At 42.5% G+C, this 20034-nt stretch overlaps 1 protein-coding gene across 1 annotated transcript; it reads left to right on the forward strand.

The window, feature by feature from the left end:
* The first annotated feature begins 97 nt into the window (after positions 1-97).
* Positions 98-18116, forward strand: LOC124005010 (RNA-binding protein FUS-like). The gene is made up of 10 exons (XM_046313836.1): positions 98-393; positions 3668-3702; positions 4261-4293; positions 4470-4615; positions 8767-8896; positions 8979-9089; positions 16872-16980; positions 17137-17216; positions 17358-17496; positions 17691-18116. Exons 1-10 carry the CDS (start codon positions 113-115, stop codon positions 17728-17730), a joined length of 1104 nt encoding a protein of 367 aa, XP_046169792.1. The 5' UTR covers positions 98-112; the 3' UTR covers positions 17731-18116.
* Positions 18117-20034: the final 1918 nt, after the last annotated feature.

The following is a 20034-nucleotide window of genomic DNA, read 5'->3' on the forward strand; positions in this document are numbered from 1 at the left end:
TGTCCTGTTGGCCTGCAAATCTCTGCATACCTTTTTTCCTGTTTATTTGAGATGGAGGATCAGCGATCCATAGCCATCTTTGGGCAAGACTGGCCTGTTTAACTATGGCTGAATGCCTCTAATAAAAATAATAAATAACTTTTCGTTGCAGAAGGATCTCGTACATATAAAACAGGAAATAAAACGTGTTCAAAGAAAGTCAACACCACAACTCAAAGGGCTTGTGTGCCTGTGTTTTGCCCCAGGTGAAGGCGGTCAGGGCAGGAGGTATGGTGGAGATGATGGGGGCTCAGACAGGGGCTCTTCTGACGGGTATAGAGGCCGAGGGCGTGGTGGGTACGAGCGTGGGGGATACGACAGGGGTGGAAGAGGCGGCCCTCCATCTGGTATGGGGTAAGTTCCAGAGCGTGACCACCCGCAAGGTACTTCTGCAACACCCATGCCAGGTAGATGTTCCTTCCAACGCAATGCATGATACCACCTCACCATTCTGGTCCATCACCCCATACCTCATCCACATGGACTAATACCTCCTCACCTCCCACCCCACCCTGCTATTTTCACCTGGGATGTGTTTAGGGCTGGGTGATATGGCCTAAAAATCATATTTAAATTTTTTCCCCGACTGGTTGAGTCACAATATTTCATCTTTATTTTTGAAAAGTTGTCTAAATAAGCTTTGTTGTGCAATTAAAGGGCAACTGCATTTCAAACAATCAAATGATTTTGGGGCTTGTAAAATTATACCTAGGCTTAATATTGTAAGTCGCTCTGGATAAGAGCGTCTGCTAAATGACTTAAATGTAATGTAAATGTAAATATAAGCCTTCCACAACCATTTTTTTTTCACCTTTATTTAACCAGATAGGCCAGTTGAGAACAAGTTCTCATTTACAACTGCGACCTGGCCAAGATAAAGCAAAGCAGTGTGACTAAAACAGAGTTAAACATGGGATAAACAGACGTACAGTCAATAACACAGTAGAACAATTGATGTGCAAATGTAGTAAGGTTAGGGAGGTACGGCCATAGTGGCATTAACACTGGCGTGATATATGTGCAAGTAAAGATATTGGGGTGCAAAAATAAGTAACAATATTGGGACGAGGTAGTTGGGTGTGCTATTTACAGATGGGTTGTGTACAGTGATCAGAAAGCTGCTCTGACAGCTGATGCTTAAATTTAGTGAGGGAGATGTCTCCAGCTTCGCTGATTTTTGCAATTCGGTGGTCATTGGCAGCAGATAACTAGAAGGAAAGGTGACCAAATGAGGTGTTGGCTTAGGGGATGACCAGTGAAATATGCCTGCTGGAGCGTGTGCTACGGGTGGGTGTTGCTATGGTGACCAGTGAGCTGAGATAAGGCTGGGCTTTACCTAGCGAAGACTTACAGATGACCTGGACCCACTATAACCACAAGACCCACTAATCATTGAATTATTTTATCAAAATAGTTGAACCTGCTTTTTGCGCAATGAACACAGATCTGGCTTTAAAGACTGTCTATGAAAAATGCAACTTCTGTTACAAATTGAACAATAACATGCACATCTACTAATAATGACCAACTTCTTGTAACAGGTATTATATAAAATAAGCACAGTCTCAAGCACAAGTGCTAGTGAGTAGCCAACTGATATTTTATATTTCAAGTTTAGATCTATTTTCTTGCTAACTGTCAATCTCCAACTGTTGGAACACCCTGTCTGTTCACTTTGTTTAGATATTGATGTCAAGTGGAAATAATAAGATGCTTATTTCTCAATTTAAAAAAGTTGCCAATTCCTTTATACATGTATTTTTATGCTCATTGCACATGTATGAAACAGACCAGACAGCAACACATGACTGTGGCTAAAATAATGCTAGCGGTACTGCAATGCCATGCATGACAAACTGAGCATTTATTTTCCACAACATGTTCATTCATACTCTCGTTTTAATAGGGTCTGTTCTACATTTTGGGAGTTGAGACATAAAAAGATAACTTCTTGTCTATTACAGTAAAATTAATGTAAGTTTTCTGTTGTCTATATGACCGGAGGCGAGACAAAAAAAGACACAGAACGCTCAAAAACTAACAAAAAATGTAAACCTTGAATTTAGCTATACAGGCATTTGGAATGTTGCATTAAAACTTAAGTCTATATCGCCCAGCCCTAGATGTGCTATGTTTCACCTTGAGGGTTCACTCATACAATTTGAATTATATTTCTATGGTTTCAATGACCTGTGAGGCAATTACTTGTATTCATTCTCAATCATAAATATGCATGCAATATTCTAGCTGATTATGGCCTTGCTAGCAAATGGCAATAAATGAGAAGCTCAAAAGGCTTGTGGGACAGATGACATGGTGGGGTGTCTGCTACTGACACCTGTGGTGCAAAGAGTTAAGTGGACGCTTCACCTGACCCCCTTTATGAACTTACATAGGGTTTTTGAGGATTAAGTCACTTCACCATCCAAGGATCCTGTAGACCCCAGCTTTTTTACGTATTCATTAACAAGGCTGTTGAACATAGTCAGGACATTTGCCTGCCAGATATCGGTTCACCTTGCAATCTCTACAGGGGTCAGTTCTGAAAAAACAAGCAAGTATAGATCTCGGCCAAGTAGCTTTCAGTGCAGAGGACCTTTTAGCCTAACCCAGTATTTTGGCAAGAAGACTTGTAATTTCTGTGGCTATCATTTGAAATTGAGACATTATTTGTAACTGGTAGCTTTTAACAACCATTTTAGTAATGGCATTGAGTAACATGTACAGTAGGTCTGCCACAGTTCTGTCAAATTCTAAAAATTGCTGACAATCTAGATTTCATTTTACATGGTCCCTGACAAGTAATAGACATCAGAGGCAGGTTGGAATGCTTCAATACATGTATATCAAATGTGGTGTCAATCTATCTGCTACGATGCCTGCTGGCTGTTATGAGCGCTATTACCTAATTAAAACCATTCATTGGCTGTTTTTGTGCACAGTTAAGACTAGTCTAGCTGGTCTCTAGGAATGAGGATTGTTTTTGCCCCCCCTCCCCATGTTGCTTTGAGAACCGCCCCATGAACGGTTTACACAATGCCCCAGAGTGATCTGTTCTCGAAGTGACCTGATTTTCACAAGTTAAACCCAAGGAACATTGTAAGCTGCTGTACATCAACAGGTTTCATTTAAGTGTTGTATATTTGACATGGAGACATTTGTATTGTGTTAACTTTGGATCTACATTTTATACTACAGGTTTCAGTGAATGAAATAAAACTTGGACCTCAGCTAATGGAGCTCATATAAGCACTCAATGGAAGAACACTCGTCTTGTCGAGTGCCGCAACTATTCAAACCATTTCGACCTATCAGTAACTTTTATAAAAAAAAATGTTAGCCAACTGAATGCTGGAACTAATCTGGTCTTGTAGCAATCTAAATTTACACATTAGCCATCAGAGCCTCTTCACTCATCAGAACCTACTTGTACATAGTGGGAGTTCTGCTAAGTTTTGTCCATTTGATTTTAAAACGTCCAAGAATAACACTTTCCCATGTGAGTGGGAAGACATTTCCACGATAGTCGCACACCATGGCAGGAGTGCATACTGATGGGGATGTAGGGGAGCTTTGAGCTCTGTTGGGACAAAGGAAACCCATCATATCTACAATTTTTCCTCTGCAGAGGTGGTGACCGTGGTGGCTACAAAAATTACGGTGGTAAGTGACGAGCATCAGAACTGTCTCGGTTGGGGAGGAAAAAGGTTGATTAGCAAAGATAAAAACGGGAGTGAGAAAGAAAGCAAAACAAACTGAATGCCACCATTTTCTTGTCCAAACCTCAAGGGCCTCCACCTATTGTTCTTAGGGATGGGGTTTTCTCATATATGCTCTTTAGGCCTTTTAGCACATGAAACCTGAAGTTTATACATAATGGTATTGTTGCATGAGGAAAATGTTGAATGTAAATGACAGAAGATGAGATGTGTGCTGTGGCGAAGAAGGAAACTGGCTAGAAACGGGAGATTTTTTTTATTTCTTCTAAACTCAAACAGTTCTGCCCATGTTGGAAGGTGTTGAGATATATATGATGCAACTGTCTCAACACTGCAGCAGAAAGCTGTAAACTGCCTTATTCAAAATGTTTTAAAGTAGCCTCATGCATACACTATTGGTAGAGAGTTGACATTCTTGTTTGAATGGATGTTGAATGCATTTGTGTTGTGTACGAAGTGCAGATTCTCATGGCTTTCCCCACCTTTCCCATTTGTGTTTCAGGTCCTCGAGACTACGGCTCAAGGGATGAACCAAGTGAGTTGCACATGCTTGTTTGCTTCTTGCTGCCCCGAAATTCAATCTAGGGTTTGACTCATCCTGCAATCATGCCAGACTAACACAGACCTCCAGTCTCTCACAAGCAAATGCCACAGAACAGGCTTGGTTCTAGTGATGCATCTGCTGAGTAGTACCTCGATGTTTGTCCCCAGCTGGAGGTAGCGGTGGTAGCCAAGGTAGCGGCAGCGGTGGGGAACAGGACAACTCCGACAACAACACCATCTTTGTCCAGGGACTGGGAGAAGATGTCACAAGTGATGAAGTGGGCAACTACTTCAAACAGATTGGGATCATTAAGGTATGGATTGAGTGATTGTTTCTGGACGGGGACTGCTTCTCCCTATTCACTTGCATGGGTACTAGGGGTGGTGTAAATGCTTAGTTAACTAAGTTAAATATCGCACTATTATTTTAGACTGTATCAGACCTGCCAACCTGCAGACATTTTGAGTACCATGCACACAAGTACACTGGTACATAAAAACGCCCCTGAAATGGGCTACTATTGGCACATTGTGGTTTTTGACTCAACCGTGTGAAGTTGGCTCCTTAGTTAAGGTGTCATTACGACAAGGGTAGTTAGCGACATATTTTAGTCAAAGGTAGTAGACGTGAGCACATTGACGAGCAAGGAAACAGTGCAGTAGTTCAGTAGTGCACATCGCTGCATCAATGGAAAATGGACATGGCAGAGAGCTGTTCTGCTAATACCGTCCTTTACATAAAGTTGTTACTGTAGATTAGTAAGCCTATGTTAATGAATCAGTTATTACATCTACATTTATCTAGAAAAATTAGTAATTGAGAACTTTCATTTAGGGCAGAACAAGACTTCAGTGTTGGCTACATGGTTTAAGACCAGGTTTCAGGAAATGGCAGTTATAGGTTTTATAAAAATGCCCCAAGTTTCCTGAGGGGGAGCTAGTGAGCTACTGAATAGCAGCCAATTACCAAGTACCCAATTACCAAGTACCCATAAGTCATAAGCTTACAATTCCTACTGAATCAGTCTAATGCCAACATCATTATTAGGCAGTGCGTTTGCCTATAATTTGAGCGGTGTGGGTGTCGTATGTGCGCTACATCGCTGACCTGGTATTCATACAAATTCAAGGTTGACAGGTCTGTAGTGTTATATCGATATTTTGACTCGTATCGATTCGCAAAAAAAACATCTCAACTTTTGGTGTATTTTGGTGCTAGGTAGCCTTAGCTTAGCAATAGTCGGCTGTACCTGCGCCAAAACTGCTATTTTTCATCCTATAGCTTGTTCTCATCATTAAAAAAATGCCAGCAGCATTACCACCCTGCATATCACTGCTGGCTTGCTTCTGAAGCTAATCAGTGTTGGTCCTGGTCAGTCCCTGGATGGGAGACCAGATGCTGCTGGAAGTGGTGTTGGAGGGCAAGTAGGGTCTAAAAGGGAAGTGATTGGGGACAATGTCCGCATGTCAAAAAAATATCCCAATGCCTGAGGGAAGTGATTGGGGACATTGCCCTGTGTAGGGTGCAGTCTTTCGGGTGGGACGTTAAACGGGTGTCCTGACTCTCTGCGGTCATTAAAGATCCCATGGCTCTTATCGTAAGAGTAGGGGTGTTAACCCCAGTGTCCTGGCTATATTTCCAATCTGGCCATCAAACCATCATGGTCACCTAATAATCCCCAGTTTGCAATTGGCTCATTCATCCCCCTCCCTGTAACTATTCCCCAGGTCTTTGCTGCAAATGAGAATGTGTTCTCAGTCAACTTACCTGGTAAAATAACAGATAAATAAAAAATAACGTGAGCCAACATGTTTTCTGCACTGTAAAAAGAAAAATGTTTAATTCAAGAGCACATAAATAACATGTTCCATTCAAACACAGCATTTCTTTGTGGTCTTTATAAAGGAGTATAATTACATTCACATGTTAAGGGTACATTTTTGCTGTATAGAGCACATATTTCAAGGGTCTGAATAAGAATATAATTTGGTTAAAGCCCCAGAAAAACGACAAACAAAACTCCCAGAAATGACAATAAGATCAGTGCAGTATGTCAGGAACTCTGACCAGACACCTTCATACCTATGCTGTCAATGTTGCAAGATTGATGTAATTCTCTGTCAGCAAGTTCCCTGCATAGACCTAACCACATCTTTTGAGGGTGCATGTTAATTTTTCCAGCATTTTGTTTCACATTTCTTTGCTGCTACTAAAAGATACTCCAATCCTCTGCACTTAAATTGATAGATTATGTTCACAGGAACAATACCTAGGAGATGACACGGGTCTGGTTGAATAATACCTGTGATGTCCTGTATAACATGGGGAATTTCAAACCAAAAGGGCTGGATTTTTGGACATTGCCAAAACATGTGATGAAGTACCCATTTGTCCACACTGCCTCCAACACGCAGCGGACATTCCTTCATTTTAGTTTATCAGGGCTCATAAAAAAAACTATGTAGTACTTTGAATTGAAACTCCCTTGTTTGGTTACTTGTGGCTTTATAGTCATTTCCATACATTCCCCCAACTCATCTGATATCTGCACCTGCCATGGCTTCCTAAGATTACCTAAAGATAATATTAGCATTTTAAGGATATTGTGATCCAAGTTTGAAACGGCTCCAATGGTTTACAGTAATTAAATCATCTCGTCAATAGGAGTAATTGGCTCTTTTTTTTGTAACAATACATTTTTAACAATACATTTCCTTACTCACAATAAAATCACAGTATCAAACCGCAATACAGTGGGGCAAAAAAGTATTTAGTCAGCCACCAATTGTGCAAGCTCTCCCACTTAAAAAGATGAGGCCTGTAATTTTCATCATCGGTACACTTTAACTATGACAGACAAAAAGAGGGGGGAAAAATCCAGAATATCACATTGTAGGATTTTTAATGAATTTATTTGCAAATTATGGTGAAAAATTAGTATTTGGTCAATAACAAAAGTTCTCAATACTTTGTCTTTGCCAACAAAGGGTATATAACAGAGGTCAAACGTTTTCTGTAATTCTTCACAAGTTTTTCACACACTGTTGCTGGTATTTTGGCCCATTCCTCCATGCAGATCTCCTCTAGGGCAGTGATGTTTTGGGGCTGTTGCTGGGTAACACGGACTCTCAACTCCCACCAAAGATTTTCTATGGGGTTGAGATCTGGAGACTGGCTAGGCTACTCCAGGACCTTGAAATGCTTCTTACGAAGCCATTCCTTCGTTGCCCGGGCGGTGTGTTTGGGATCATTGTTATGCTGAAAGACCCAGCCGCGTTTCATCTTCAATGCCCTTGCTGGTGGAAGGGGGTGTTCACTCAATCTCTTGATACATGGCCCCACTCATTCTTCCCTTTACACGGATCAGTCGTACTGGTTACTTTGCAGAAAAACAGCCCCAAAGCATGATGTTTCCACCCCCATGCTTCACAGTAGGTATGGTGTTCTTTGGATGCAACTCAGCATTCTTTGTCCTCCAAACACGACGAGTTGAGTTTTTACCAAAAAGTTATATTTTGGTTTCATCTGACCATATGACATTCTCCCAGTCTTCTTCTGGATCATCCAAATGCTCTCTAGCAAACTTCAGATGGGCCTGGACATGTACTGGCTTAAGCAGGGGGACACGTCTGGCACTGCAGGATTTGAGTCCCTGGCGGCATAGTGTGTTACTGATAGTAGGCTTTGTTACTTTGGTCCCAGCTGTCTGCAGGTCATTCACTAGGTCCCCCTGTGTGGTTCTGGGATTTTTGCTCACCGTTCATGTGATTATTTTTGACCCCATGGGGTGAGCTCTTGCGTGGAACCCCAGATCGAGGGAGATTATCAGTGGTCTTGTATGTCTTCCATTTCCTATTAATTGCTCCCACAGTTGATTTCTTCAAACCAAGCTGCTTACCTATTGCAGATTCAGTCTTCCCAGCCTGGTGCAGGTCTACAATTTTGTTTCTGGTGTCCTTTGACAGCTCTTTGGTCTTGGCCATAGTGGAGTTTGGAGTGTGACTGTTTGAGGTTGTGGACAGGTGTCTTTTATACTGATAACAAGTTCATACAGGTGCCATTAATACAGGTAACGAGTGGAGGACAGAGGAGCCTCTTAAAGAAAAAGTTACAGGTCTGTGAGAGCCAGAAATGTTGCTTGTTTGTAGGTGACCAAATACTTTTTTTTCCACCATAATTTGCAAATAAAATCATTAATAAATCCTACAGTGTGATTTTTCTGGATTTTTCTTCTCATTACGTCATAGTTGAAGTGTACCTATGAAAATTACAGGCTTGCCCAATTGGTGGCTGACTAAATACTTTTTTTGCCCCACTGTACATATAGAATTGTGAGAATTGCAATGCATAATGTATTGGCGCCTAAGTATCGTGATCATTTATTTTGAGGTCACTGGCAATTCCCAGTCACAATGGCTACCCAGATTTGTGTCACAGTGTTAATCTTTGTGTCCTGTTTGGTAGTTGAACAAGAAGACTGGCTTGCCAATGATCAACCTGTACTCTGACAAGGCTACTGGAAGACTGAAGGGAGAGGCCACTGTCTCATTTGATGATCCACCTTCTGCCAAAGCGGCCATTGAGTGGTTTGACGGTAAAGATGTACTCTCTCTTCCTGTGCACGTATGCTGTCTACAGTTCTTCTGTTCCATTCTAATCTGTCCATTTTCTTCTAGGCAAAGAATTCCAAGGGAAACCCCTCAAAGTGTCTTTTGCCACCCGAAGAGCCGAGTTCACGCAGAGGGGTGGCGGTGCAGCAGGAGGTGGAGGAGGTAGAGGAGGAGGCGGTATGTTTCATTCACTTTTGGTTGACAAGCATTCAAATGTTGCTGCAACTGCCTGTGGGTGAGTTTGCCAAAAACACAAGATTATCTTTGTGCTAAAAATGTCCTTTAAATCCATTAGGTATAACAATTCACCAATTTAAAAAATAGATTCTGGTTTACGATATGAGTGCATCAGTCCGTAGGGACCCCAAATGTAACATGAATCGGGCAGTAAAACTCCAAGGGGTGATGGGTCTATTCCAGATTTTTGCACATCTTCAGCAGTTTAAATGCTTGTAGAAATAGATTGAGCTTTATTAGTTGAGTGACAACCAGGGCTGTGCTCAAACATTTGTTCAGGTTTCCCATCAGCAATAGTTTTGGTGTTTAAAAAAAAAAAATGTTTTGCTTTAAATGTTAAGTGTCACAATAATCATTTTTAGACTTACACAGTAAAGTTGATAAATGCTGTCCCTGTATGCTGTCACTTTTGCGAGCCGCACAACATGGTTTACTCGGCCCGGAGGAGAAGAGAACCTCCCCGAAAAAAAGCTCAATTTTAAACGTAGATATTGATACATAACTAACTCAAACACTTATTTGCAAAAATGAAAAGATAATTAGTGGATGACTGAGTGCAGATCATAAGGGGGGGGGGTCATAAAGCATACATTATCACCACCCCATTATGAGGTGTGGTAGATGCCCAGTCTCCACTATGGCTCAGCTCCGGTGGCAAGAATAAAGTATGTGCACCCTTTGGAATTACCTGGATTTCTGCATATATTTGTCATAAAATTTGATCTGATCTTCATCTTATTCACAATGATAGACAAACGGTGTGCTTAAACTAATAACGCACAAATTACATTTAAACATTCAGTGTAGGTTGGGAAAAGTATGTGAACCCCTAGGCCAATGACGTTTCCAAAAGCTAATTGGATCCAGGAGTCGGCTAACCTGGAGTCTAGAGGTCGACGGAATATGATTTTTCAACGCATATACCAATTAATCTGCCGATTTAAAAAATGAATAAATAAATACAAGGGGGGGGGGTGTTAAATAAGGATTTGAGACATTATTTGTGCCATTCAAGGGTGGTTAAGACAAAATATTTAAGTGCCTTTGAACAGGGTATGGTAGTAGGTGCCGGGCGCACCCTCAAGTTTCCCATGTGTATCAAGGATGGTCCACCTCCCAAAGGATATCCAGCCTTCTTGACATGGCTGTTGGAGTCAACAAGGGCCAGCATCCCTGTGGAACACTTTCGCCACCTTGTAGAGTCCATGCCCCTGGGGGGTGCGCACAACTCAATATTAGGAATATGTTCTTAATGTTTGATATACTCAGTGTATATCTGTATGTATGCATGTAAACGGCCCTTTCAAAGAGAATTCGTAAAAATCCAAATAACTTCAGATATTCACTATAAAGGGTTTAATCACGGTTTCCCATGCTTGTTCAATGAACCATAAACATTTAATGAACATGCACCTGTGGAACGGTCGTTAAGACACTAATGGTAGGCAATTAAGGTCAGTTAGTCAAATTTAGGACACTAAAGATGCCTTTCCACTGACTGGAAAAACCCCAAAAGAAATGCCCACGGCCCCTGTTCATCTGCGTGAACGTGCCTTTGGCATGCTGCAAGGAGGCATGAGGACTACAGATGTGGCCAGGACAATAAATTGCAATGTCTGTACTGTGAGAAGCCTAAGACGGCGCTACAGGGAGACTGGACGGACAGCTGATCGTCCTCGCAGTGACAGACCACGTGTAGCAGCACCTGCACAGGATCGGTACATCCGAACATCACACCTGTGGGGCAGGTACAGGATGGCAACAACAACCTCCTATGTTACACCAGAAACGCACAATAGTGCTCAGACTGTCCTCAATGGGGTGAGAGAGGCTGGACTGAGGGCTTGTAGGCCTGTTGTAAAAGCAGGCCCTCACCAGACATCACCGGCTACATTGTCGCCTATGGGCACAAACCCACCGTCGCTGGACCAGGCAGGACTAGTCCACTGACGAGTTGCGGTTTTGTCTCACCAGGGGTAATGGTCGGATTCGCGTTTGTCGTCAAAGAAATTAGCGTTACACCGAGGCCTGTAGTCTGAAGTGGGATCGATTTGGAGGTGAAGGGTCCATCGTCTGGAGCGGTGTGTCACAGCATCATCGGACTGAGCTTGTTGTCATTGCATTCAATCTAAACACTGCATTACGGGGAAGACATCCTCCTCCCTCATGTGGTACACTTCCTGAAAGCTCATCCTGACGTGACCCTTCAGCATGACAATGTCACCAGCCATACTGCTCGTTCTGTGCGTGATTTCCTGCAAGACAGGAATATCCATGTTCTACCATGGCCAGCGAAGTGCCTGGATCTCAATCCCACCGAGCACGCCTGGGACCGGTTGAATTGGAGGGTGAGGGCTGGGGCCATTCCCCCCAGAAATGTCCAGGAACTTGCAGGTGCCTTGGTGGAAGAGTGGGGTAACATCTCACAGCAAGAACTGTCAAATCTGGGGCAGTCCATGAGGAGGAGATGCACTGCAGTACTTAACTTCTTGCGTCGAGCCATCCCGGATCCGGGATCGTGAATACAGCCTCAAGCCCATTACCATAACACAACGTTAACTATTCATGAAAATCGCAAATGAAATGAAATAAATATGCTAGCTCTCAAGCTTAGCCTTTTGTTAACACTGTCATCTCAGATTTTCAAAAATATGCTTCTCAACCATAGCAAAACAAGCATTTGTGTACCAGCATTTAGCGTTAGCATAGCATTTAGAGTTAGCATTCAGCAGGCAACATTTTCACAAAAACCAGAACCATTCAAATAAAATAATTTACCTTTGAAGAACTTCAGATGTTTTCAATGAGGAGACTCTTAGATAGCAAATGTTCAGTTTTTCCTGAAATATTATTTGTGCAGGAGAAATCTGTCTGTTTTCTGCGTCATGTTTGGCTACCAAAAAAAATGAAAATTCATTCATCCAAACGCCAAACTTTCTTCACATTAACTCCATAATATTGACTGAAACATGGTAAATGTTGTTTAGAATCAATCCTCAAGGTGTTTTTCACATATCTCTTCATGATATATCATTTCATATCATTTCTCTGTCTCAATCACATGGATGAATGCGAGCAGCTTGGAGATTACGCAACAATTTCAACAAAGGACATCGGGCGGACCCCTGGTAAATGTAGTCTCTTATGGCCAATCTTCCAATGATATTCCTACAAATATGTCACAATGCTGCAGACAACTTGGAGAAACAATAGAAAGGGCAGGCTAATTTGTGGCGCTTTCACAGCCATATAAGGAAACAATGAAAAACAGAGCGTCAAGTATCCTGCTCTTTTCCTGTTTGAAGTTTCATCTTGGTTTCGCCTGTAGCATCAGTTCTGGGGCACTCACAGATAATATCTTTTCAGTTTTGAAAACGTCAAATCAAATTTATTTATATAGCCCTTCGTACATCAGCTGATATCTCAAAGTGCTGTACAGAAACCCAGCCTAAAACCCCAAACAGCAAGCAATGCAGGTCTGGAAGCACGGTGGCTAGGAAAAACTCCCTAGAAAGGCCAAAACCTAGGAAGAAACCTAGAGAGGAACCAGGCTATGTGGGGTGGCCAGTCCTCCTCTGGCTGTGCCGGGTAGAGATTATAACAGAACATGACCAAGATGTTCAAATGTTCATAAATGACCAGCATGGTCGAATAATAGTGAGGCAGAACAGTTGAAACTGGAGCAGCAGCACAGTCAGGTGGACTGGGGACAGCAAGGAGCCATCATGTCAGGTAGTCCTGGGGCACGGTCCTAGGGCTCAGGTCCTCCGAGAGAGAGAAAGAGAGAATTAGAGAGAGCATATGTGGGGTGGCCCGTTCTCTTCTGGCTGTGCCGGGTGGAGATTATAACAGAACATGGCCAAGATGTTCAAATGTTCATAAATGACCAGCATGGTCGAATAATAGTGAGGCAGAACAGTTGAAACTGGAGCAGCAGCATGGCCAGGTGGACTGGGGACAGCAAGGAGTCATCATGTCCTGGGGCATGGTCCTAGGGCTCAGGTCCTCAGAGAGAGAAAGGAGAGAATTAGAGAACGCACACTTAGATTCACACAGGACACCGAATAGGACAGGAGAAGTACTCCAGATATAACAAACTGACCCTAGCCCCCCGACACATAAACTACTGCAGCATAAATACTGGAGGCTGAGACAGGAGGGGACAGGAGACACTGTGGCCCCATCCGAGGACACCCCCGGACAGGTCCAAACAGGAAGGATATAACCCCACCCATTTTGCCAAAGCACAGCCCCCACACCACTGGAGGGATATCTTCAACCACCAACTTACCATCCTGAGACAAGGCAGAGTATAGCCCACAAAGATCTCCGCCACTGCACAGCCCAAGGGGGGGGGCGCCAACCCAGACAGGATGACCACAACAGTAAATCAACCCACTCAGGTGACGCACCCCCTGCAGGGACTGCATGAGATGAGCCCCAGTAGGCCAGTGACTCAGACCCTGTAATAGGGTTAGAGGCAGAGAATCCCATTGGAAGAGGGGAACCGGCCAGGCAGAGACAGCAAGGGCGGTTCGTTGCTCCAGAGCCTTTCCGTTCACCTTCCCACTCCTGGGCCAGACTACACTCAATCATATGACCCACTGAAGAGATGAGTCTTCAGTAAAGACTTAATGGTTGAGACCGAGTTTGCTTCTCTGACATGGGTACATAAATTCATTAGGCCCTAATCTATGGATTTCACATGACTGGGAATACAGATATGCATTGGTTAGTCACAGATGAAAGGTAGGGGCATGGATCAGAAGTAGTCAGTATCTGGTGCGACGCATCTCCTTCACGTAGTTGATTAGGCTGTTTGATTGTGGCCTGTGGAAAGTTGTCCCACTCTTCAATGGTCCTGCGAAGTTACTCGATATTGGCAGGAACTGGGACACATTGATCCAGAGATCCCAAACATGTTCAATGGGTGATATGTCAGAGTATGCCGGCCACACGCACTGGCTAAGGTTTTCAACTTGCAGGCAGACATGAATAGGTTTCTGAGTGACATAGGGCTTTCCATAGTAGCTTTGTTGCATTTTGTTGTGGGAATAAGTACAAAAAGTTGCATATATATACCATTTTCAAAATGGTGGCTGATCCATTATGGTGACATTGGTCCAGATGGCAAATTTGTTCTTCGGGTAGAGGAACCCATGTGCCAAATTCCAAGACTAGGTTGAACTATGAGGCGGGACTAACCTTTTGAAGTCCAAGGTGGACTCATGGTTGCGCTAATGTATTTGTGCATAATTTTACACCATCCTGCCAAGTTTGAAATCTGTAGGGCTCCAAAGATGTAAAAAAAAAATATATATATATATAATAGGGTTCCGGCCCCTTGATCATTACTCTCTTCTAAATTCAAGCGCCCTTTTCACCCTCATCATTTTTCCTGTGCTGCCCCATGTGCTCCTCTGCCTATGAGTATCAATGGCTCGGTTTGTCCTGCTCAATGACGAGACATGGGAGCTGTTTGCTGATGTTAGCTAGCTGCTTTTTGTCACTCAATACCGGCAAACAGCAGTAACTTGATTGGTAGTAGATAATTCTATTCTTGATTTGAATAGTGCAGTAGACCAATATATCATACCCTGTAAGTTTAAGTCTAAAGTCCTGTGACTTGTCGATTTCAAATGTAATGCGGTTACTAAAACTGTTTTGATAGCAGGTATTTTTGTTCGGATTAGAATAACAGCGAAGTAGATGAAGATTTTCATACGCTCTTAACTTTTTGGGAAAGTGGTCAATTTCAGTTTATAAAAAATGTTTGAGGAAATGTTGATTTGGTTAGTAAAATAGCTGTATTGTTTGATTGGTATAAATTATTGTTTCGATTTAAATAGGAGAGCAGTAGAGGAAGATTTTGTGAAAGTAGCTGATTTGTGCCAAGTTGCATTATTGCGTTAACAGTGAATGCTGAAAAGTCCCACAGTCAATTAAGATGGACAAAAATCTTTCTTTAGGAGTAATTTCACAGAAACAAGTAATTGTGGCTTGCAAAAGCTGACTTCTAGTTATTATTTGAGCTTGCAAAGCAAGAGTCGCCACTATTTAATCTTCAACATATTTCTTATTATAAACTCAGCAAAAAAAGAAACTCACTGTCAACTGCATTTATTTTTTTATCAAACTTAACGTAATTATTTGTATGAACATAACGAGATTCAACAACTGAGACAAACCAAACAGGTTCTACAGACATGTCACTAATGGAAATGGAGTAATGTGTCCCTGAACAAAGAGGGGTCAAAAGTATGTATCTGGTGTGGCCACCAGCTGCATTTAATAAGTACTGCAGTGCATCTCCTCCTCATGGACTGCACCAGATTTGCCAGTTCTTGCTGTGAGACGTTACCCCACTCTTCTACCAAGACACCTGCAAGTTCCCGGACATTTCTGGGGGGGAATGACACTAGCCCTCACCCTCCGATCCAAGAGGTCCCAGATGTGCTCAGTGGGATTGAGAGCCCGGGCTCTTCACTGGCCCTGGCAGAACACTGACATTCCTGTCCTGCAGAAAATCGAGCACAGAACGAGCAGTATGGCTGGTGGCTTTGTCGCGCCAGCGGGTCATGTCAGGATGAGCCTGCAAGAAGGGTACCACATGAGGGAGGAGGATGTCTTCCCTGTAACACACAGTGTTGAGATTGCCTGCAATGACAAGCTCAGTCCGATGATGCACACCGCCCCAGACCAAGACGGCCCCTCTACCTCAAAATCCATCCCGCTCCAGAGTACAGGCCTTGGTGTAATGCTCAGTCCTTCTACGATAAATGTGAATTTGAGACAAAACCGCAACTCGTCAGTGAAGAGCACTTTTTGCCAGTCCTGTCTGGTCCAGCGACGGTGGGTTTGTGCCCATAGCCGATGCTGGTGGTGTCTGGTAAGGACCTGCCTTACAACATGCCTACAAGCCCTCAGTCCAGCCTCTGTCTATTGCCGACAATCTGAGCACCGATGGAGGGATTGCATTTCTGGTGCAACTCGGGCAGTTGCCATCCTGTACCTGTCCCACAGGTGTGATATTCGGATGTACCAATCCTGTGCATGTGTTACACATGGTCTGCCACTACGAGGACGATCAGCTGGCCGTCCTGTCTCCCTGTAGCGTTGTCTTAGGTGACTCGCAGTACGGACATTATAATTTATTGCCCTGGCCACATCTGCAGTCATCATGCCTCCTTGCAGCATGCTCACGCTCATGCAGTTGAGCAGGGACCCTGGGCATCTTTCTTTTGTTTTTCAGAGTCTGTAGAAAGGCCTCTAGTGTCCTAAGTTGTCATAACTCTGACCTTAATTGCCTACCGTCTAAGCTCTTAGTGTCTTAATGACTGTTTCACAGGTGCACGTTCATTAATTGTTTATGGTTTATTGAACAAGCATGGGAAACAGTGTTTTAAACCCTTTTGCAATGAAGATCCGTGTAGTTATTTAGATTTTTATGAATTATCTTTGAAAGACAGGGTCCTGAGAAATGGACGTTTCTTTTTTTCTGAGTTTAAGTTAGTCTTTAGCATGCAACTCTTACACTGTTTAAGCTACAAACGCTGGTCAAACTTGAAAACGTGTAGAGCGATCAGGATTGAGTTGCTTGTATACACCTTTGATGTCTTATACTTTTTAAACAATTTAATTTATATTTTTGGAACCCCTTTATTGTAGCTAGGCCTTCAGAGGTCCCTTGCACTTAGTTAAGTGGTGTTTCTCGCTCTCTAGGTTTTGGCGGCCGTGGTCGTGGACGTGGGTTTGGAGGAGGAGGAGGAGGTGGTGGTGGTGGTGGACCCAACTTTGACATCAAGGGAGGGGACTGGCCATGTCCTAACAGGTATTTTTTTTGCATTTTATTTGAAGCATGACAGATTCAGTTAAAACAATTTGATGGGTCATCCATCGCACATTGTATGTGTCACTGAACTCTGTTCTCATTTCTCATGGAATGGCTACATCTTTGAATGATAATTGTTCCCCTATCCTGTTCCAGTTCTTGTGGCAACATGAACTTTGCGCGTAGGTACGAATGCAACAAGTGTGGCACACCAAAACCAGGGGACAGCGGAGGAGGTATGTAAGAATGGCTCGGCGCTTGTTGTAGAGAACTGGTGTCGGGTACACTATTGGGGAAGTTGAGTAATTTAACCACATACTATAAACTATTACTGGTCTGTTGGAGAACTTGCTCTAATGACTGGTTTGTGTTTGCAGATCGTGGTGGTGGAGGCCGAGGGTATGGTGGTGACAGGGGCGGCGGGTACAGAGGCCGTGGGGGATTCCGTGGAGGTGACCGCGGTGGTTATGGCGGAGGTGGATATGGTGGTGACAGGGGCTACAAGATGGGAGGAAGGTAAATTGATCACGACTTTAATTCCCTCCCATGCAGTTAGATGTTTGACCACCTGAGACATGAAAGAACTAGAATATTGAATTAGGGTTACTTTTTTTGTCAGATTTTTTTTCCAATGGTAAGATATTTCTATATTAAGCTAGCTTCATGGTACAGTATAATTTACTATGGATCTATTTCCCCTTTTCCCTCAGAGGTGACCATAGAGAAGACAGAAGAGACCGGCCATACTAAGGATTCACATGGACACCATTCCAGAATGCCCAGGGGTTGGGGTTGGGTTAGCGGGAAGGGAGTGGGGGGATTGATCTACACTTTAATTTGCATACCTTTCATTACCAATGCATCACATGTATTGCTTCTGATCTGTCTTATCGAGAGGTCAGGGAAATATGTGCAACTACTGTGAAAGGACTTTTGTGCTGATAAGCAGGGTTGTAGGTGTAGAAGGGGGGCAGGGTCAAATGTAATTTTTTTTCTTTTTTTTTCTTCATTTCCCTGATTCTACTAGGTCCAGGCATTGTGAGGTAGACTTCGTGTCATTGTTTTGTCCAATTTAAATGAACAGTTTTATTTGGGTTTCTCTTTTTTCCAAATGATATTAAACTGTTCTGATCTTAGTGTCTTCATGTATGTTTTATTTCTAGTTAGTATTTATATAATTTGAGTGCTTCGGTAGTAATTGCTAAGTAGTCAAAACACAAGCAACATAATACTCCAGCACTAAGTAAACTTGTGGTCAGCTTTCTAATTATCTTTAGGTCAATTAATTTGAACAATATTGAGGTAGCCTATACAAATTGCCAAGAGAAGGGAAGTTTTGACATTCTAGCCCTTGAGCTATGGGTGGTACTGTCCCTCCCCTATGTGAGCAAAATGACTAGGACATGAGTGGCTCGTGTGCCGGTGTTGCCTTCACAACACTCAGATCACAAACATTAATATTGCCCTGGCTGTTGCACATTAGACAAGCAGTACGTGGATATAACTTATTTGGATTTAAATGTATGATGTCTGTGGGGTTAGTCTAAGAATATTACAAGTGTCATACAATGAGTTTGACTCTTCGGACTAGAATAACTTGTGGAATATTGGCACGAATACCAGCACAGTTATAATCCAAGTCAACGGTTTGAACGCTGCCAACGGACTGGCGGGTCGAGACCTCTTGAGGCAGAGGTACGTTTTTGTATTTTGAGCTTTTCAGGTTTACCACTTTAGAACTATCCTAATTTTGTTATAAGATATTGTAACACTGGCTGCATTTATACAGGCAGACCAATTCTCGTCTTTTTCAGAGTTGATCTGATTGGTCAAAAGACCAATTAGTGAGGATTAAGTTAGTATATGCTTCACTTAGTATTTGACTCATTTAAATTGAGTTAAATATATGTGCACAGCAACTCCATTTAGAGTGGTTGTTTTTTGCTGGATCGGTAGGCTTCCCAAATGAAAATTTGCATCCTATTCTACTGTGGTTACACTGACTTCCCACAACACCTTCATTACAGTTCTTGTTCAGTATTATAGCCCAACTCAATTTGTTATACTGTGAGTATTTCTATACACACTGAACAAAAAATATAATTGCAACTATTTCAAAGATTTTACTGAGTTTGTTCATAAAGGAAATAAAACAATTGAAGTAAAATAATTAGGCCCTAATCTGTGGATTTCACATGACTGGGAATACAGATATGTATTGGTTGGTAAAAAAAATGACATTGGTATGGATCAGAAAAGCAGTCAGTATCTGGTGTGACCATTTGCTTCATGCAGTGCAACACATCTCTGCATATCCCCGGGACCACCAATACGTAGAATGTATGCACACATGACTGTAAGTCGCTTTGGATAAAAGCGTCTGCTAAATGGCATATATTATTATTATTATATTAGTTGTTTATAGTAGATTGTGGAGGAGTGTTCCACTCTTCAATGACTATGTGAAGTCTCAGACTCCTGTAGGTGAAGAAGCTGGATGTGGGGGTCCTGGGCTGGTATGGTTACACATGGTCTGCGGTTGTGAAGACAGTTGGACATACCGCCAAATTCTCTGAAAAGAGTAGGTGGCTTATGGTAGAGAAATGAACATTCCATCTTTGGCAGCAGCTCTGGTGGACATTCCTGCAGTCAACATGCCAATTTCATTCTCCCTAAACTTGAAATATCTGGTGCATTGTGCTGTGTGACAAAACTGCACATTTATAATTTATCTTGGCAAAGGAGAAATGCTCACTAACGGGGATGTAAAGAAATTTGTACACAACATTTGAGAGAAATAAGCTTTTTGTGAGTATGGAACATTTCTGGGGTCTTTTATTTCACCTGATGAAATATGGGACCAACACTTTACATGTTGCGTTTTATAGTTTTGCTCATTGTAATTTAATTGCGTAGTACTGAGGCAAAATAGGTGTATGAAACCATATGTGGTAACTGGTTTCATAAACTGCTAAATTGCTGTGTTGTGCAATTAAACGAGGCAAAGTATTGATTCAGAAGACAAGTGATATTGTATTAGACATGCAAAAGCTA

Source organism: Oncorhynchus gorbuscha, linkage group LG19 (assembly GCF_021184085.1).
Source record: "Oncorhynchus gorbuscha isolate QuinsamMale2020 ecotype Even-year linkage group LG19, OgorEven_v1.0, whole genome shotgun sequence".
NCBI classification, from domain to species: domain Eukaryota; kingdom Metazoa; phylum Chordata; class Actinopteri; order Salmoniformes; family Salmonidae; genus Oncorhynchus; species Oncorhynchus gorbuscha.